The 21827-nt window shown below is 41.4% G+C and overlaps 1 protein-coding gene across 3 annotated transcripts in view; it reads right to left on the bottom strand.

The window, feature by feature from the left end:
- Positions 1 to 21827, bottom strand: part of LOC309648743 (uncharacterized protein) — a 64679-nt gene that overhangs the window by 36990 nt on the left and 5862 nt on the right. For all 3 annotated transcript variants that reach the window (XM_082437730.1, XM_082437731.1, XM_082437732.1), the window contains exon 2: positions 3123 to 3235. In XM_082437730.1, coding sequence (XP_082293856.1) covers positions 3143 to 3235 — 93 coding nt within the window. In that variant the 3' untranslated portion in view covers positions 3123 to 3142. The remainder of the gene's footprint in view (positions 1 to 3122; positions 3236 to 21827) is intronic.

The following is a 21827-nucleotide window of genomic DNA, read 5'->3' as shown; positions in this document are numbered from 1 at the left end:
GCGAATGGCGCCCCCTAGATTCTGCAGTGAACAACCTGCACATCTGTACTTGGTGCAGATTGTAAGTTGTACTGTTGTCTTTTGTTTGGCTACCTGGCACGGAAATATTCTTTCAAGTTGAGGGGAACCCAAACCACAGGACCCCAAACCCTGTTATGGTAGCCAAAGGGGATACGTATTTCCCCTTCCCCACAGCTTGGATCTGGGCCAGGCTCAGTCAAAGTAAGCTAAAGTAAGCCAGTGCTCTTGCCCAGAACTCTAAATCTAAAAGCAGTGACACACACAAAAAATGAAAGCATTAATTTGAAAAGATACATGCACCCTAATGTTCATAGCAGCATTATTTACAATAGCCAAAATATGGAAGCAACCTAAGTGTCCATCAACAGATGAATGGATAAAGAAGATGTGGTATATATACACAATGGAATATTACTCAGCCATAAAAAAGAATGAAATTTTGCCAGTTGTAACAATATGGATGGACTTAGAGGGCATTATGCCTAGTGAAATAAGTCAGACAGAGAAAGACAAATACTGTATGATATCACTTATATGTGGAACCTAATATAGAAAACAAACTAGTGAATATAAGAAAAAAGAAACAGACTCACAGATTTAGAGAACAAACTAGAGGTTATCAGTGGGGAGAGGGAAAGGGGGAGAGGCCAGAAAGGGGTAGGAGATTAAGAGGTACAAACTACTATGTATAAAATAAATAAACTTCAGGACATACTGTACAGCACAGGGACTATAGCCAATATTTTATAATAACTATAAATGGAATATAAATCACTACGTTGTACACCTGAAACTTACATAATATTGTACATCAGCTATACACCAATTTAAATAAATAAATAAATAAAAGTGGTGAAACAAAAAATGCAGGCTGAATGGAAATCATCAAAGACAGCAGCAGCGGAGTTGAGAGGCCATCAGTGGTGGGTCCAGCGGGCTGCCCCTGACCCCTGCTCTAGGGTGGCCCCTGCCTGGGTAAGGACATGTGGAGGGCTGAATCCAGGCCATGCTCTGCTCACCAAGCTGGTCTTCTAACACGTGGTTGCAAAGCAGGCTCCTTTTTCTAACCCACACAGATGAAGAGCCGAAGTCCTGAGCAGGAGTTCAGGTGGAGGCACCAGCAGCTTATTCCAGGGTTGTGTCCTCAGCCACCCAGCCTCCCCTGGTCTCTGGTCTCCAGCCTTCCTGTGGATCCTGCAAGCTGCCTGTTACCCTCCCAACACGTCACTTTTCTCCTTAAGGCTGCAAGAGTCAGTTTCTGTTGTGTGCACATCTGGCGTCTGTCCAACGGGGACCCCTGACCACACACCCCTTCTTAACAACTTATCCCACCTTGCTCTGTCACGTAAGCGTCCCTGGCAAAGGCCGGACTTAATGGGGTGTGTGGAATTAGAAGAGAATGAGCATGTTGGACAAGACTATTGCTCCACTACCCAGATAATAGGAATTGGTCTCCACGTACTGAATTTTTTAAACAGACAGCGATGTTAGAGAACATCTATCCCAAACTGTTCATTTGGCAGATGAAACCCAGCAGAGGCAAGTGAGTTGTGGAAGGTCACCTAGCTAGTTAATAGCAGCTTCTACAAGCCTCTCTACCTTGGCTGCTCAATTGCATTATTTCCATGGACACCAGGATGTGGCTGGAGTTGAGTCGAAGAGGGGCATCACTTCTGCTCACCAAGCTGTGCCAAAACGCTCACAAGATGCTTTGCTGGGGCTTCCCTGGTGGCGCAGTGGTTGAGAATCTGCCTGCCAATGCAGGGGACACGGGTTCGAGCCCTGGTCTGGGAAGATCCCACATGCCGCGGAGCGACTAGGCCCGTGAGCCACAACTACTGAGCCTGCGCGTCTGGAGCCTGTGCTCCGCAACAAGAGAGGCCGCGACAGTGAGAGGCCCGCGCACCGCGATGAAGAGTGGCCCCCGCTTGCCGCAACTAGAGAAAGCCCTCGCACAGAAACTAAGACCCAACACAGCCAAAATAATTAATTAATTAATTAATTAATTAATTTAAAAAAAAAAAAAAAAGATGCTTTGCTGAAATCAGTTTGCCTTCAAAATTTAACCCTGGCCCAGAAGTGCAACCCTGAAACCTTAAGGGCAATGTTGTGAGACGTTTCGAACGTTAAAAAATTAAGATCTACAGTATAGAGCTGCCTCCACTTGTGGTTCCTGGAATAAAATAACAAGGACCCTTGAGGTAGAATGGGAGGTGCATGCGTGAGAGAAGCGATGAACCGCCATTCGGACAGTCAGACATGGGCACCTTTTCTCCCAGAATAAAAAGAACCTTCGTCCCACACATGCTACAAAAGATGTGGGAGGGGAGCAGTAATGAAGGGCAGAGGGGCTAATCCAAGACAAGTTTGGTTTCAGTGCCTCGCTTGTCTTAGTCTTGGTTCACAGGATACAAGACATCAAGGAAAGAATGAAAGCTTATGTTGCATTTTCTCAATTACTGAGTGTGTGTTTCTTAGTGAGAAAATACAAAAATTCATCAGACAGTGTTTCAACTGTTATACCTCACACAGCACTTTAAGACACAAAGGGTAGGAAGGTTTAGCCCCATCACAGAGAGCTGCAAACAGAGGCCTGGAAAGGAGACCGCAGAAGTAGCGGCCCTTCTCCCCGAGCTTCATCCAATAGACCACAGAATCCCTACAGTTCAGAGGTCAGCAAAGTTTTCAATAAAGAGCCAGATGGTAAATATTTTAGGCTGTGAAGACCGTACAGTCACAACTACTCAACTCTGCCCATGTGGTAAAGGCAGCCATAAACGTAAACTAATGGGAGTGGGTGTGGTCCAGTAAAACTTTAAGAAACAGTGGCCCAAATCTGGCCCATGGCCATAGTTTGTTATTGTTGATCAGAGCGTGCCCTCCGATACCCACACACTCTATCATCACAGACTCTCTAAATCAGCCTCGAATGTTTTCGAGGTAACATCATGGTAACATCATCTCTCAGATCCAGAGGTGGTAATTACTGCCATAAGAGACAACATCCTTGGATTCTCATAAACAATAACAGGCAGAGAGCCGTGTCAGAGGAGGGTAAACCTTTCGGACACACCCCTGTTGCTGAGACGATCTTCACTTACCAGGAAGCCGAAAGCCCCTCTCACTCCCGCCGTGGGTCTCTCCATATAGCATGTGTAATTCGATGCGCAGAATTAGTATGTGACATCTCCTCTCCCCTCGCAAGCATTTTGGCCTGAAAATCCAGACAGCAGTCTCATCGTGACAGCACGAGAATAACTTGTCATCCTGGTAATGCTCTAACTGCATACAAGTGTCTGTCATCATGAAAATTGGTCTCTTCCATTTCAATTCATTTTGTCCACAATCCAAATGGAACCCGAATATATCTTCCAACACCACTGCACACAGAGCAAATAGGAAGAGAACTTTAAAATGGACCTCATCATCATACGACTAAATATTTACATTAAAAAAGATTCTCTCTTCTGGAAGACATCCCAGCTCTACCATTCTCCCCTGCCAGTACACCTGCAGCTTTTTGTAGCTAATTAAGAAACTCCAGAAAATGCATTCAAAAGGGCCTCAGCAAACAGATGCCCACTCCATTAATTAAACAAGCCGGAGCAATGACCCAGGCTGTAATTGGAAAATGTGCTTCCTTCCTCCACTGTAAGGCAATCACAGTTATTTGCAAATGTTTTCTGATAGTTTCTCAAAAGACACAGTAGGCTCTGGCTTCCTCTAGCAGGGGGCAGATGTTTGGGAAAGGTTAGAGGTAGGAGACAGTCACCCAAGTTCACTAATTAGCTCTTCTGCCCCTTCCTCTCCCTCCAGAAGACTGTGCTAATGAGAAAAGGAAGTTTAAGTGCTAAAAAAAGAAAGGAAGCTTGCTAATACTGCTTAAAGGCATAAAAGCGTTCGCATGCAGTGCACTCTTCAGAGCTCTAATTGGGATGCACAGTGGTCCAGTGTGTGTAGAAAGTAGCCACGACCCAGTGGTCCCCCATTTAGCTGAGTTTTCACCAGCGCTGGGAGCAGGAGGAAGGTGAAGAAGGCCACTTGCGGAAGGCGGAAGGAAACATTACAGTGTGGAGTCTCTCCTATCATCTTGTCTTTGGGTTCCAGGCAATGTTTTAGGGCAGCCCTGGTCTTAAGTAAAATTCCCTTAGTCGTGGATTATCCTTAAGCATCTCATTCAGGGCTTACAGATGCCATGGCCTCCAGGAGCCAGTGCTCAGGTTATTAAGCTATTGCTCTGAGCAGTAAACCCACCCTTCTACACTCCCCTCTGTGGTGCGGGGCTAAGACTCCGCAAATCATTTCTCCTTTGCCAGCTGGCTTCCTGTTAAGTGCCACTGATAGAGGGCACTAAAGGGAGACTGAAAAGCTGGAGGCGTGGGGCTTCCCTGGTGGCGCAGTGGGTGAGAATCCGCCTGCCAATGCAGGGCACACGGATTCGAGCCCTGGTCCGGGAAGATCCCACATGCCGCGGAGCGACTGGGCCCGTGAGCCACAACTACTGAGCCTGCGCGTCTGGAGCCTGTGCTCCGCAACAAGAGAGGCCGCGACAGTGAGAGGCCCGCGTACCGCCATGAAGAGTGGTCCCCGCTTGCCGCAACTAGAGAAAGCCCTCGCACAGAAACGAAGACCCAACACAGCCAAAAATAAAATAAATAAATAAATAAAATTAAACATTAAAAAAAAAAAAAGCTGGAGGAGTAAAAAAGGACTTGCTCTTTCCTGTTTTGCTGTTTCCTGTTGGCATCAACCAAGTGATGGCCTTCCCCTCAGCAACAACAGTTGGTCCCATTTCTAAGCTCCTTCCAGCCCTCCCAGATGTAAACTCATCGCATCCTCCCCACCCACTCAGATACACCAGCCCCAGCTGGTAGCACTTCCTTCTCAGAGTTCTGAGTCCCAGTTCCATAGGGCCCCTCCTCCAAGAACTTAGGTTCCAATAGCCCCATGTTCTTAACTTTGTTTCTCAAGCCTTAAGAATAATCCATGCTTTCTGCAGTTACTACATTTTGATACCTCAGTATTCCCTCTTTGCCCTTCAAGTCCCTTTAAAAGAGAGAATTTAAAATAGAGAAAGCTAGTGAGTTTTTTTTCCTACTGATTTGACTCTGACTAATCCAATATTTGACACCAAAAGTGGTCCTAGGAAGTTGATCCTCAAAGATGGGATTCTGGGATTGGTTTGGTCATCTTGTTCTTGGTCTGTTGAAAACAGTGCTGCGGTCCTTGAGAAATGGGATATTAGTAATAGTAACCTCTAGTGAGCAGTGACACCATGATTAATCACATTATCACCTGTAATTATTTCCTTTCACAGTTTCTGTGAGTCAGAAGTTCAAGGAGCAGCTTAGCTGGGCAATTCTGGCTCAGGGTCTCTTATGAAGTTGCAATCAAGATGTCAGCTGGGGGTAAATCAAGGGATGGCTTGACTGCGGACTGGCGTACTCATATGGCTGGAACGTTGGTGCTGGCTGTCAGCAGGAGGCCTCAGTTCCTCTTCACACGGACCTCTCCACAGGGCTGCTTGAGTGTCCTCACAATATGGTGGCTGGGTTTCCCAACAGTGAGTGATGCATGACAGAGTACAAAGAAGACACAGCCCCATCCCCTAGCCAGGGTTGGACACTGACCCAGGAGGTGTCCTGGAGGGAAAAGCTCTGCTTAAAAAAAAAAAAGAGAGAGAGAGAGAGAGAGAGAGAAAATGGAGACAATGGAGCCTGTCAGATCCTATCCCTCAGGAATTTGATCAGGAATATTTGGTGGTCAGAGCCTAATTCCTAAGGGTACACACTGGAGGGGTATTCTGAAGCAGCAGGGGCTATAAGTGAACTCAACTTATGCAGAAGCAAAAATCATCCAGAGGAGAAAAATATTTGGAGGGTAGGGGGTACACAGAGACTCAGAGGACAGGGAAGAAGGATGTCAGTAACGGCAGGAATAGTAAAAGCAAATATTATGAGATGTTACATTACTTTAAGGTAGCATATCTACAAATTCCAGTGGAGGGGCCAAAAGAATCTTGTTGGTAGAAAGACCTCGGACCCTTTCAGTCCCTGAACAATGCCTCACTCTGACTCTCTGACAACTCCCAGGACAAGCCCAAGTCTTGTCTCTTTTTTGCCACGTTTCCTCTTATTAAAACCTCATTGCTGCAGTCATCTTTGTAAGGTACTCTTCCTTACACCAAAGCAACCAGATAAGCCAGGGCTTTTAATCAAATAAAACATCTTAGGGTTTACACAGCTCTCTTACAGCCCACTGGCATCAAAACCTCACAGCAGCCCAGAGAGGGAGGCAGAATAGTGATGGCTCCATCCCACAAATGAGGAGACTAAGGCTCACAGAGATTGAAGGAACTGACCAAGTTCATCCAACTAGTAAGGTAAGTCAGGGCAAAGCTCAAATCCAGTTCTACCTGCCAGCGCAGTGCTCTTTCCCATGTCACCATATAACTACCATATACCTAGATAAAGGAACGACCGAAGAGACACTGAGACACTGAGTACCCTCCACATGACAAGGACTGTGCCAGGAGTTCAGAAATATTAGGGAACAACAGAGAAAAAGATTTCTGCCTTATGGAGCTTCCGTTCATGTGTGTAGCCATGTGAAGCAAACTACAGATGTAAGGTGAATCCTCAAAGCCCACCATGAAATCTGCCTCTTTATCCTGCAACTTCAGCATTTCAGGCCTTGTATATAATTATTAAATACACACACATGCAGCCTTATTTATTTATACACATAATTGCTATAATTGTGAGTTAGGTGAGCCACTTCACCTCTCTGAGCTCCAGTCATCCTGCCTACAAAATAGAGTGCAGTAACATCCATGTCTTCTGGTTTGTTATGAGAATTCAGTGGTGTGTTGCACTTAACACTGTGACTGGCACATAGTAAACACTGAATAAGCAACACCCAACTGCTGTCCTATCATCATTGTTGTTGTTACCTCTGAACTCCAGTGGGTGACAACCAAGCAGATTTAATTTTGAAATATGCAGATTTTATTAGGAAAATAAAAAGCGTGGCCTGTTATGTCATTAGTATTTCCTATTTGCCCCCAGTTCTGATATGGCAACCGTGAGGAATGTTTGACCCGTGGGAGATGTTCAATGCAATTTTTAATTTAATTAATTAATATGTTGCCTTGAATTAATTAATTAATATTCAAGGTCCCTTTCCCCACGCCACCTGCTTCCTCACTTGCCCAGGAAGAAGGAATCTCCATGGACTGGTCAGATCTGTGAACACTATTGGGCTGAAGGGTAGAGACACCCTGTAGTAGGAGGTAAGAGGGGTAAGGAGACCGGAGCTGAGATCCAGCCCCCCTCCTCACCTCCTGCCTCCTCTCCCACATGGCACCAGCCCTGGCACAGGACTAGGCCAGCCTGGTACCAGGCACTGGAGACTAGCACTGTCTTTCTACACCAGCTCCTCTTGTAAGTCTTCTGGCTCTGGAGGGATGGAATGAATCAGCCTTCCTTCTCGACGATAAGAACTCAGCCTTCAGTCTTCACACTGAGGGACCACATAGGCAAAGCAGGACCCATACTCCACTCCATATCCATAGTAGTCTGAGTAAAAGGGTTGGTCCACGTTGCCCAGGTCAGCTTGCCAGAGTGTTCTGCATTGGGAGACAAGGGCCAATTCCCATTTACCACTGCGCATTTCCCTCAGGGTTCTGGTGGGAAAAAACAGGTAGAATTTGGGTTTTCCTGACTTCTTGGCCAAACTTCACCTTCACACTATCTCTCACTAGGATATCTGACAGAATGAACAAATAGATGAATATGCATTTATTTATCACCGTCCCTACCTCAGGGAACTTATCCTCTGATTACGGGAGCAGAGCTGCTTCTAAAACACTCTCCACTGCTCTCTTTTCCCTTAGAAACTGAGAGGACCATGGGGTCCAGGTGATGCCGCTACAAGAAGATGGTGACTCTGGTTCCCTGAGTGTCTATGTGGAGAAGAGCCCCTTGCCAGCCCACATGGCCCAGGGCTGTTTGTTAACACAGCATAACTTAGACCATCCCGACTCTGTGGTTCAGGTGTGAACTGCAGCATGGCTTAATTTCAAAGACATGCTGCAGGTTGAGTATCAATAAAATCTCCTGAGAATCTGTCTAGTCTGTCTTAATTTCTTAAATTATATTATTCCAGGATCCCAGGGGCCATGGTGAAGAGACAGGTCCTAGTAATCAAAACACAGCAGCAAGGAGGAAAAAAAAAAAGTCACCAAAACAGAAAAGCAACATAATGAAAATTACATTCTTGGAAGACCCTCTTGTTCTGATACGAAGATATATCAGTGGAGGTAGGGACTAGAGGGGTAAAGAACAAATTCAGCCAGGAATGATAAAGATACAGGAAAAAAGAGGCCATAAGATGATGCTAGAGGAACCATGAGAATCATGGAAGATTGTGGGGAGAGGGGCCTGGAGACTCCAGGCAGCCATGTGAACTTTGATCCTTCCTTTGCCCATATTCCTAGAGTCCCCAAATCATTTAGCTTCTCTGTATCTGCCCTATATATATATATATATATATACATACCAGTATTGTTTATAAATATTGGTATAAAAATCCTTAACAAAATACTAGCAAACCAAATTCATCAGCATGTTAAAATGATTACAAAACATGACCAAGTGGAATTTATTCCTCGAATGCTAGGAACATATGAAACATTGTTCAACATATGAAAAACAATATGATACACTACATTAAGAGAATGAAGTGAGAAAAAAATCACATGATCCCATCAATAGAGACAGATAAAGCATTTGGCAAATCCATACCCTTTCATGATAAAAAAAATGAATTCAATAAACTCAGAATAGAAGGAAACTACCTCAACATCAGAAAGATCATATATGAAAAAACTACAGCTAATATCATATTCAATGGTTAAAGTTGAAAAGCTTTTCTTCTAAGATCAGAAACAAAACAAGGATAACTTTCATAACTTCTATTCAACATAGTGTTGGAAATTCTAGCCAGAGCAATCACATAAGGAAAAGAAATATAAGGTATCCAAATTAGGAAGGAAGAAGTAAAATTATCTCTGTTCACAGATGACATAACCTTATACGTGGAAAACCCTAAAAATTCCACCAAAAAAACTGTTTGAACTTATACACAAATTCAGCAAAGTTGCAGGATCAATACACAAAATCAGTTGCATTTTTATACACTAACAGTGGACAATATGAAAGGAAAATTAAGAAAACAATCCCATTTACAACAGCACCAAAAAGAATAAAATACTTAGAAATAAACTTAACCAAGAAGGTGAAGACTTGTACACTGAAAATTACAGAACACTGTGGAAAGAAATTAAAGAATATACAAACAAATGAAAATGCATATTCATAGACTGGAAAACTTAATATTTTTCAAATATCCATACTACCCAAAGAAATCTAGAGATTCAATGCAATCTCTATCAAAATCTTAACAACCTTTTTGCAAAAATAGGAAAGTCCATCCAAAGTTTCAAGGAACCCCAAGTAGTCAAAACAATCTTTGAAAAAAGAACTAACTTAGAGGTCTTATACTTCCTGATTTCAAAATATATTACAGCTACAGTAATCAAAACTGTATTACCAGCATAATGGCAGACCAATGGAATATAATAGAGAGCCCAGAAATAAACCCTCACTTATGTGGTCAAATGAGTCAAAAAGGGAGCCAGGTGTACACAACGGGGAATGAAGAGTCTCTTCAACAAACGGTCCTGGGAAATCTGAACATCCACATGCAAATGAACAAATATTGACCCTTACCTTATACCATAGACAAAAATGAATTCAAAGTGGATCAAACCTAAACATAAGAGCTAAAACCATAAAACCCTTCTTAGAAAACATAAGGGTAAAACTTCATGACATTTGGCAGTGAATTATGGATATGACACCAAAAGTACTGACAACAAAAGAAAAAATAGATAAGTTGGACTTCATCAAAATTAAAAATTTTGTGCATCAAAGGGCACTACCAACAGAGTGAAAAAGCAACTCATGGAATGAGAGAAAATATTTGCAAATCATATACCTTATAAGTGGTTAGTATCCAGAACATATAAAGAACTACAACTCAACAACAACAAAATATTCCATTAAAAATTGGGGAAAGGAGATTTCCAGTGTCCAATTCCATAAGAAAGGAGCTGAATAGACTGAAAAATTAACAACTCTCTTTGGATCCATAAGAGAAGTAAGATCAAAGGGCAAATCAATGTTGAAATTGTTACCTCTAAAATCAAGAAAAAGATGGAGATGCCCACTCTCACCACTTTTATTCAACATAGTACTGGAAGTCCTAGCCAGAACAATTAGGCTAGAAAAAGAAATAAAAGTCATTAAAATCAAAAAGGAAGAAATAAAACTGTCTCTATTTGCAGATGATATGACGTAGAAAACCCTAAAGACTCCACCAAAAAATTTGTTAGAACTAATAAAAGAATTCAGTAAAGTTGCAGGATACAAAATCAATATACAAAAATCAGTTGTGTTTCTATATACTAACTACAAACTATTAGAAAGATAAATTAAGAAAACAATCCCATTTATAATTTCATCAAAAGAATAAATAGGGCTTCCCTGGTGGCTCAGTGGTTGAGGGTCTGCCTGCCAGTGCAGGGGACACGGGTTCGAGCCCTGGTCTGGGAGGATTCCACATGCCGCGGAGCAACTGGGCCCGTGAGCCACAATTACTGAGCCTGCGCGTCTGGGGCTTGTGCTCCGCAACAAGAGAGGCCGCGATAGTGAGAGGCCCGTGCACCGCGATGAAGAGTGGCCCCCGCTTGACACAACTGGAGAAAGTCCTCGCACAGAAACGAAGACCCAACACAGCCAAAAAAATAAATAAATAAATAAATAAATTTATTAAAAAAAAAAAAAAAAGAATAAATATCTAGGAATAAATTTAACCAAGGAGGTGAAAGACTTGTACACTGAAAACTATAGGACATTAATGAAAGAAACTGAAGACAGAATAAATAGAAAAATATTCCATGCTCATGAATTGGAAGAATTAAAATTGTCAAAATGTCCATACTACCCAAAGCAATCTACAGATTCAATGCAATCCCTATCAAAATTCCAAGGGTATTTTTCACAGAAAAAAAAGTCCTAAAATTCATATGAAACCACAAAAGACCCTGAATAGCCAAAGCAATCTAGAGAAAGAAGAACAAAGCTGGAGGTATCAAATTTCCTGCTTTCAAACTATATTACAAAGCTATGCTAATCAAAAGAGTATGGTACTAGCATAAAAACAGACACATAAATCGATGGAATAGAGAGTCCAGAAATAAACTCACGCATATATGGTCAACTAATTTATGACAAAGGAGCCAAAAACAACAATGGGGAAAAGATAGTCTATGCAGTAAATGGTGTTAAGAAACTAGATATCCACATTCAAAAGAATGAAATTGGACCCTTATATTATACCATACATAAAAATTAACTCAAAATAGTTTAAAGACTTAACTGTAAGACCTGAAACCATAAAAGTCCCAGAAGAATACAGGGGAAAATCTCCTTGATGTTGGTCTTGTCAATGATTTCTTGGGTATGGCACCAAAAGTACAGCCAACAAAAGCAAAAATAAACAAGTGAGACTACATCAAACTAAAAAGCCTCTGTAAGCAAAAGAATAAATCAACAAAATGAAAAGGCAACCTCATGGCATTCACAAAAATTAACCTGAAATGAATCATAGGCCTAAAAGTAATCGTTAGCTCTCAAAGAAATCATAGACTATTTTGAAGTAAGAGTAGGCAAAATCTTTTCCAATAGGATACAAAAAGCACAAATCATAAAAGAAAAAATATGATGAAATTGGATTTCATCAAAATTTAAAACTCCTCCAGGATTATGTAAAAACTCCTTAGATGTGCCTTCACTTCCCATACCTTAAGCTCTTTGGGGTTACTGGAGGTTAACCCACCCAGAAAGCCTAAGTCTCAGCCCTGGGCATTTGAGGTGAAATTTGAAGCTGACATATGCACTGTAATAGATGACAATAAATTTTAAGGAAGTTTAGAATGCACGCAAGAACTGCTATTTAATAGGTTGCTTTGAAAACAATAAAGATCCTTTTGGAATTTGTATAGTTATCCATGTTTACGTTTATTGCCCTTACAGTTGAATTTGTCTCCTGGTGAGTCTTTGAGGTCTTCCTCACATCTTACAGCTGGAAAGAGGGGAGTGGGGAGGAGGAGGGGGCAGGAAAGGACCCCAGAAGAATGATGGAAAGAAGAGAGGGGACAGAAGACAGGAGGAAGGAGCAAATAGTGTGATGAGACCCTTCATCACCTAACAGACCAGTAGGGGATCCACAGGGGAAAGAGGGTAAAGATGAAAACCAGTGTTTCCTAAGGTGAGGACCCCAGGCACATGGCCGAGAGGAGGGATTCTCCCAGCCTCCTGCCCATAGATGACAAGCACTTTTGCCCTGGTCTAGGGATGGAGAACCATGAGGGACACTTCTCAGCCACAAGTTAGAACTCCTTGTGGACCCTGAGAATGGGAACTGTCTGCCTTCTTCCCACAGTGCTGGGCAAGTAGGGCTCTGAAAGCCACTAATATTCTGCAAATTCTTGGACATTAAAACAGACAAGGTCCCTGCCCTCAGAGACAGTCAAGTGGGAAAGACAGATACATGAACCCACCAAGATAAGATTACAAACCAACATAAGTGCTACAGAGAAAAAAAGAGGATATTCGTATTTAGATTCACAGTGTCAGATGTTGCAAAGGTAGGGCCCCAGCAAGGACAGAAGCCTACCCGGCTTACCTGGGATTTAGCTCTGGCCCCTCTCCTTGGCAGCCTCCAGCTGAGATGTCAGGGCCAAGGCACTTCCTGGCTGGCATTACTGACTGGGAGCAAGTCAGGGGGACAGATGGATTCCTCCCATGCAGTGTGCTTGGCCAGAGGAACACTGGGGACTAAGGCATGTTATGTGAACAAATAAATAGCCTTCCCACTTCTCAGCACCAAAATAAATTTTGAAAATTAAATCTTGAAAATCCACTTGGCAAAAGAAAAAAAAAATTAACTCCTGCTCTCCTAAAGATATCATTTTAAAAAATGAAAGAGCAAGCCACAGAGGGGGAGAAAATATAACACATATAGTTGAAAAAGGATTGGTGTCCAGATACATTTTTTAAAAAATAACTCTTACAACTCAATAATAAGACAATGCCCAATAAAAAATGAGCAAAAAATGTGAGTAGACACTTCGCAAAAGAAGACTTTCATAAATGGCCAATAAGTCTATGAAAAGATACTCAACATCATTAGTCATCAAGAAAGTCCAAATTAAAATCAAAATGAAGAGATACCACTGCACACTCAATAAAACAGCTAATATTAAAAAGACCGACATTGGGACTTCCCTGGTGGTCCAGTGGTTAAGAATCCACCTTCCAATACAGGGGACACAGGTTCAAACCCTGGTTGGGGAATTAAGATCCCACAGGCCGTGGGGCAACTAAGCCCGCACACCACAACTACTGAGCCCACGTGCCACAACTAGAGAGCCTGAGTGCTGCAACTACACAGCCCATGCACTCTGGAGCCCATGTGCCACGACTACGGAGCCCACACGCCCTGGAGCCCACACACCACAACTAGAGAGAAGCCCGAACATCGCAACAAAAGATCCTGCGTGCTGCAACTAAGACCCAACGCAGCCAAAAATAAAAATAAATAAATAAATATTTTTTAAAAAACAACAAAACCAAAACAAAACAACAAAAAAAAAAACCTCACAGTGCTAAAAAAAAAAAAAAAAGTCAGGTTAAAAAAAAAAAATCAAAAGACTGATATTATCAAGCATTGGTATAGACACAGAGCAACCCAACCCAAGACCCTTATACATTGCTAATGGGAATGTAAAATGGCAAAATCGCTTTGAAAAATAATTTGGCATTTTCCTTTTAAAGGCTACCCATTATAGTATGACTCAGCAATCCCACTCCTAGGTATCTACCTAAGAGAAATGGAAGTATACATCCACACAAAATCTTAAACAAGGAATGTTCATGGCAGCTTCACTCACATTAGACAAAAACTGGAAACAACTCAAATGTCCACCAAGAGATAAATGAATGAACAAATTAGGGTATATACATACAATGGAAACTAGTCAGAAAAAAAAAATTAATACACATGACCTGGATGAGTCTCAAAACATGCTGAGAGAGCCGGACATGAAAGAATACTTACCGCATGTTTCTATTTACAGGAAGCTCTAGAAATGGCAAATCTAATCTTTCATGGCAGAACAGAGGTCCGTGAGTACAAGGAAACGTGCAGTGACAGCACTGTTCTATATTTGAATGTGGTGGCAGTGGACACGTGGGTGTAAACATTTATCATCACTCGTGGAACTGCACGCAAAAAGGGGATGCATGCTGTTGTACGTATATTATACCTCAGTAAAGTTGTTTTTTAAAAATCTCAGGCCTGCAACAGACACATGAAAGAATGCTCAACATCATTAATCATTAGAGAAATGCAAATCAAAACTACAATGAGATATCATCTCACACCGATCAGAATGGCCATCATCCAAAAATCTACAAACAATAAATGCTGGAGAGGGTGTGGAGGAAAGGGAACTCTCTTGCACTGTTGGTGGGAATGTAAATTGATACAGCCACTATGGAGAACAGTATGGAGGTTCCTTAAAAAACTAAAAATAGAACTACCATACGACCCAGCAATCCCACTACTGGGCATATACCCTGAGAAAACCATAATTCAAAAAGAGTCATGTACCAAAATGTTCATTGCAGCTCTATTTACAATAGCCAGGACATGGAAGCAACCTAAATGTCCATCGACAGATGAATGGATAAAGAAGATGTGGCACATATATACAATGGAATATTACTCAGCCATAAAAAGAAATGAAATGGAGGTATTTGTAATGAGGTGGATGGAGTTAGAGTCTGTCATACAGAGTGAAGTAAGTCAGAAAGAGAAAAACAAATACAATATGCTAACACATATATACGGAATCTAAGGAAAAAAAAAAAAAGCCATGAAGAACCTAGTGGCAAGACGGGAATAAAGACACAGACCTACTAGAGAATGGACTTGAGGATACGGGGAGGGGGTGGGGTGAGATGTGACAGGGTAAGAGAGTGTCATGGACATATATACACTACCAAATGTAAAATAGATAGCTAGTGGGAAGCAGCCACATAGCACAGGGAGATCAGCTCGGTGCTTTGTGACCACCTAGAGGGGTGGGATGGGGAGGGTGGGAGGGAGACGCAAGAGGGAAGAGATATGGGAACATATTGTATGTGTATAACTGATTCACTTTGTTATAAAGCAGAAGCTAACACACCATTGTAAGGCAATTATACTTCAATAAAGATGTTTAAAAAAAAAAAAAATCTCAGGCCTGGAGACTTTAAGCATGACACCACTGAAACAAGGACGTCAGGAGAATGTTCTTGGTGAGGTAACAGAGCTGAAACTTGCCTCTGGCCTTACCCTCTCCTACCAGCTCCACCCTCTGCTGACATCTTCTCCCACTGAGGCCCAGATTTATACCCTTAAGCTGCCCAGACAGAGTAGTGTCACAGCCATACAACAGTCCTGCAAACAGGTAAAGAAAGGGAAACACTAGGTCGTAACAAGCCCTAGAGTGAGGAACAAAAAGCCCCTCAGCTTTGCCCCCCACCAGCTGGACAGCCTTAGTCAAGGAAGTGGCTTCACTTTGGTGGCCCTTGGCTCCTTGTCTGCAAAACTGGGGTGATCATCAAGAGCCCTGGTGACTTTGAGGGGTCTGCTTGCTGGAGTGATGAAGCAGGAGCCAGGCCAAGGGGACTGGGAAGGGAGGTGCAGGAGAACACAGTGCTTAAGAGTCCCCATGTCCCACCCAGCTTGACTACAGAATATCATTGAATCCAGTCAAGAAAACAGGCCTGTAAGCCCTTTGCCAATTGCTAAGGGCTAAGCAATTGTAAGCGACTGGCATTTTGTCCCACTCCTCCTGCATTTTCTCTCTTCTCTCATTTCCTCAATGGATCTTGACAGGACAGTTTTCTCCTCTCTCGATGTGTGTGCCTGAACGTGGAGCAGGCACCTGATTCCACAGGAATTCCCTTTTATTTATTTATTTATTTATTTATTTATTTATTTATTTATTTATTTATATTTTTGGTTGCGTTGGGTCTTCATTGCAGTGCATGGGCTTTCTCTAGTTGCGGCGAGCCAGGGCTACTCTTCCTTGCAGTGCACGGGCTTTTCATTGCAGTGGCTTCTCTTGTTGTACAGCACGGCCTCTAGGCATGTGGGCTTCAGTAGTTGAGGCTCTAGAGCACAGGATCAGTAGTTGAGGCACAGGGGCTTAGCTGCTCCGCAGCATGTAGGATCTTCCTGGACTAGGGATCGAACCCGTGTCCCTTGCATTGGCAGGCGGATTCCTTTTTTGTTTTTTAAGGTTTATTTTTATTTTTTAATTTTTTTTTAACATCTTTATTGGAGTGTAATTGCTTTACAATGGTGTGTTAGTTTCTGCTGTGTAACAAAGTGAATCAGCTATACATATACATATATCCCCATATCTCCTCCCTCTTGCGTCTCCCCCCCACCCTCCCTATCCCACCCCTCTAGGTGGGCACAAAGTACCGAGCTGATCTCCCTGTGCTATGTGCCTGCTTCCCACTAGCTATCTATTTTACATTTGGTAGTGTATATATGTCCATGCCACGCTCTCACTTCATCCCAGCTTACACTTCCCCCTCCCTGTGTCCTCAAGTCCATTCTCTACGTCTGCGTCTTTATTCCTGTCCTGCCCCTAGGCTCTTCAGAACCTTTTTTTTTTTTTTAGATTCTATATACATATGTTAGCATATGGTATTTGTTTTTCTCTTTCTGACTTATTTCACTCTGTATGAGTCTCTAGGTCCATCCACTTCACTACAAATAACTCAATTTCATTTCTTTTTATGGCTGAGTAATATTCCACTGTATATATGTGCCACATCTTCTTTATCCATTCATCTGTCGATAGACACTTAAGTGGCTTCCATGTCCTGGCTATTGTAAATAGAGCTGCAAAGAACATTGTGGTACATGACTTTTTTTTTTTTTTTTTAAATCTTTATTGGAGTATAATTGCTTTACAATGGTGTGTTAGTTTCTGCTTTATAACAAAGTGAATCAGTTATACATATACATATGTTCCCATATCTCTTCCCTCTTGCGTCTCCCTCCCTCCCACCCTCCCTATCCCACCCCTCTAGGTAGTCACAAAGCACTGAGCTGATCTCCCTGTGCTATGCGGCTGCTTCCCACTAGCTATCTATTTTACATTTGGTAGTGTATATATGTCCATGACACTCTCTCACCCTGTCACATCTTACCCCTCCCCCTCCCCATATCCTCAAGTCCATATTCTAGTAGGTCTGTGCCTTTATTCCCATCTTGCCACTAGGTTCTTCATGACCTTTTTTTTTTTTCCTTAGATTCCATATATATGTGTTAGCATACTATATTTGTTTTTCTCTTTCTGACTTACTTCACTCTGTATGACAGACTCTAACTCCATCCACCTCACTACAAATACCTCCATTTCATTTCTTTTTATGGCTGAGTAATATTCCATTGTATATATGTGCCACATCTTCTTTATCCATTCATCTGATGATGGACACTTAGGTTACTTCCATGTCCTGGCTATTGTAAATAGAGCTGCAATGAACATTTTGGTACATGACTCTTTTTGAATTACGGTTTTCTCAGGGTATATGCCCAGTAGTGGGATTGCTGGGTCGTATGGTAGTTCTATTTGTAGTTTTTTAAGGAACCTCCATACTGTTCTCCATAGTGGCTGTATCAATTTACATTCCCACCAACAGTGCAAGACGGTTCCCTTTTCTCCACACCCTCTCCAGCATTTATTGTTTGTAGATTTTTTGATGATGGCCATTCTGACCCGTGTGAGGTGATACCTCATTGTAATTTTCATTTGCATTTCTCTAATGATTAGTGATATTGAGCATCCTTTCATGTGTTTGTTGGCAATCTGTATATCTTCTTTGGAGAAATGTCTATTTATATCTTCTGCCCATTTTTGGATTGGGTTGTTTGTTCTTTTTTGATATTGAGCTGCATATGCTCCCTGTATATTTTGGAGATTAATCCTTTGTCAGTTGCTTCGTTTGCAAATATTTTCTCCCATTCTGAGGGTTGTCTTTTCCTCTTGTTTATGGTTTCCTTTGCTGTGCAAAAGCTTTTAAGTTTCATTAGGTCCCATTTGTTTATTTTTGTTTTTATTTCCATTTCTCTAGGAGCTGGGTCAAAAAGGATCTTGCTGCGATGTATGTCATAGAGTGTTCTGCCTATGTTTTCCTCTAAGAGTTTTATAGTGTCTGACCTTACATTTAGGTCTTTAATGCATTTTGAGTTTATTTTTGTGTATGGTGTTAGGGAGTGTTCTAATTTCATTCTTTTACATGTAGCTGTCCAGTTTTCCCAGCACCACTTATTAAAGAGGCTGCCTTTTCTCCATTGTATATTCTTGCCTCCTTTATCAAAGATAAGGTGACCATATGTGTGTGGGTTTATCTCTGGACTTTCTATCCTGTTCCATTGATCTGTATTTCTGTTTTGTGCCAGTACCATACTGTCTTGATTACTGTAGCTTTGTAGTATAGTCTGAAGTCTGGAAGCCTGATTCCTCCAGCTCTGTTTTTCTTTCTCAAGATTGCTTTGGCTCTTCAGGGTCTTTTGTGTTTCCATACAAATTGTGAGATTTTTTGTTCTAGTTCTGTGAAAAATGCCATTGGTAGTTTGATAGGGATTGCAATGAATCTGTAGATTGCTTTGGGTAGTATAGTCATTTTCATAATGTTGATTCTTCCAATCCAAAAACATGGTATATCTCTCCATCTGTTTGTTATCGTCTTTCTTTCATCAGTGTCTTATAGTTTTCTGCATACAGGTCTTTTGTCTCCTTAGGTAGGTTTATTCCTAGGTATTTTATTCTTTTTGTTGCAATGGTAAATGGGAGTGTTTCCTTAATTTCTCTTTCAGGTTTTTCATTATTAGTGTATAGGAATGCAAGAGATTTCTGTGCATTAACTTTATATCCTGCTACTTTACCAAATTCATTGATTAGCTCTAGTAGTTTTCTGGTAGCATCTTTGGGATTCTCTATGTATAGTATCATGTCATCTGCAAACAGTGACAGTTTTACTTCTTCTTTTCTGATTTGGATTCCTTTTATTTCTTTTTCTTCTCTGATTGGCTAAAACTTCCAAAACTATGTTGAATAATAGTGGTGAGAGTGGGCAAACGTGTCTTGTTCCTGATCTTAGTGGAAATGGTTTCAGTTTTTCACCATTGAGAATGATGTTGGCTGTGGGTTTGTCATATATGGCCTTTATTATGTTGAGGAAAGTTCCCTTTATGCCTACTTTCTGGAGAGTTTTTATCATAAATGGGTGTTGAATTGTGTTGAAAGCTTTTTCTGCATCTATTGAGATGATCATATGGTTTTTCTCCTTCAATTTGTTAACATGGTTTATCACATTGATTGATTTGCATATATTGAAGAATCCTTGCATTCCTGGGATAAACCCCACTTGATCATGTTGTATGATCCTTTTAATGTGCTGTTGGATTCTGTTTGCTAGTATTTTGTTGAGGATTTTTGCATCTTTGTTCATCAGTGATATTGGCCTGTAATTTTCTTTCTTTGTGACATCTTTGTCTGGTTTTGGTATCAGGGTGATGGTGGCCTCGTAGAATGAGTTTGGGAGTGTTCCTCCCTCTGCTATATTTTAGAAGAGTTTGAGAAGGATATGTGTTAGCTGGCAGGCGGATTCTTAACCACTGCACCTCCAGGGAAGTCGGAATTCCCTTTCTTATAGTCCAAGTCCTTTTCTCCAGCTCCATTCCCTCTTTTCTGTGTAATTCAATCTATGGTGGACTTAGCAGTTTGGAGCAGCTATGTTGTATTGAATCATTTTAAAATTCAAGCTCATTCAGACCCATGAACAGAGGTGTAGCACTTTGTGGGGGAGGGCACATGGCAGCAGCCTTTCTCAACACACAGCCATCTTCCCAGAAAAACAGTCAGTCCTCAGCTCAGCATTTCCCCCAACGGCAGTCATGTGAATATACCTTCATTATTCTGCCAAGATTGTTATATTCACTTATCAACCAACTAATCTAATTTTCTTTAAATCAACTTCAAATCAGTTTATTATTTTTTAACTTAGCTCACTCTAAACAATAATAACCATGAAGTCATGAGTATGATGTGTTAATAATATATCTTCCTAATTTAAAAAATTATATATATAGAATTACATTCATCCATATAATCTTTAACATCATTTCATGTACCACCATGTTCCACATACCACACTTTGGGAAACACCACTTGAAGTCACCACTGTGACCCAAGACCAGGCCTCAACATGATAGTAACACTAGTCAACCCAAACCCCTTTTTTATTTTTAATTTTAATTTTTTTTTATTGAAGTATAGTTGATTTAAAATGTTGTGTTAGTTTCAATTGTACAGCAAAATGATTCAGTTATACACACATATATATCATTTTTTTTCAGATTCTTTTCCCTTATAGGTTATTAAAAAATACTGAGTATACAGTAGGTCCTTGTTGGTTATCTATTTTACATATAGTAGTGTGTATATGTTAATCCCAAACTCCTAATTTATCCCTTCCCGCCTTTTCCCCTTTGGTAACCATAAGTTTGTTTTCTATGTCTGTAAGTCTATTTCTGTTTTGTAAGTAAGTTCATCTGTATCACATTTTTTAGATTCCACATATAAGCTATATCATATGATATATGTCTTTCTCTGTCTGGTTTACTTCACTTAGTATGATAATCTCTAGGTCCATCCATGTTCCTGCAAAATAACATTATTTCATTCTTTTTTACAGCTGAGTAATATTCCATTGCACATATATACTACATCTTCTTTAACCATTTATCTGTCGATGGACACTTGGGTTGTTTCCACGTCTTGGTTATTGTAAATAGTGCTGCAATGAACATTGGGGTGCATGTATCTTTTCAAATCATAGTTTTCTCTGTATGTATGCCCAGGAGTGGGATTGCTAGATCATATGGTAGTTCTATTTTTAGTTTTTTAAGGAACCTCCATACTGTTCTCCATAGTGAGACCCCATTTTTTAAATAGAGCTTCCACTGTATATGCTCTGTCTGGATTGAGTTTATTGCTTTTGGGGGCTTGTATTAGTCTGCTTGGGCTGCCACAACAAATTACCACAGACTGGAAGGCTTAAACAACAGAAATGTATTTCCTCACAGTTCTGGAGTCTGTAAGTCTGAGATCAAGTTGTTGGCAGCGTTGATTTCTCCAGAGGCTTCTCTCCTGGGCCTGTAGATGCTGCCTTCTTGCAGAGCATGCAGAGAGGCTATAATGTAAACAGCTCAAATAGTATTACCCCCTCTTCTACAAACTCAGAAAGATTTAGGTGAATGACTCACCTGCAACTCCCTGGGTAGGAGAGAGGGGCGCTCATGACAGAACCCACGTCTCTGACTGCCTGGCTCCAGTAAATAAAATAGCACAGGTCTAAAAAGAGTCTAAAATTTGGGGGTCCACACCAGAAAGGCCTCCTTCTCTTGCTACAGAGGAAATATATCAACATTGTTATAATTGTTTGCTCTGGAGCCAGGCTCCCAGCTCCAGCCTTCACCTCTGAAGGAGCCTGATCAAATCACCTCATCCCTCTCCATCTCCGCTCCCCCAGCCCTGCAACGTGGGG

This window comes from Balaenoptera physalus (genome assembly GCF_965194825.1).
Source record: "Balaenoptera physalus genome assembly, chromosome: 19".
In the NCBI taxonomy this organism is placed as follows: Eukaryota; Metazoa; Chordata; class Mammalia; order Artiodactyla; family Balaenopteridae; genus Balaenoptera; species Balaenoptera physalus.
This window is presented reverse-complemented; position numbering and strand designations above follow the sequence as displayed.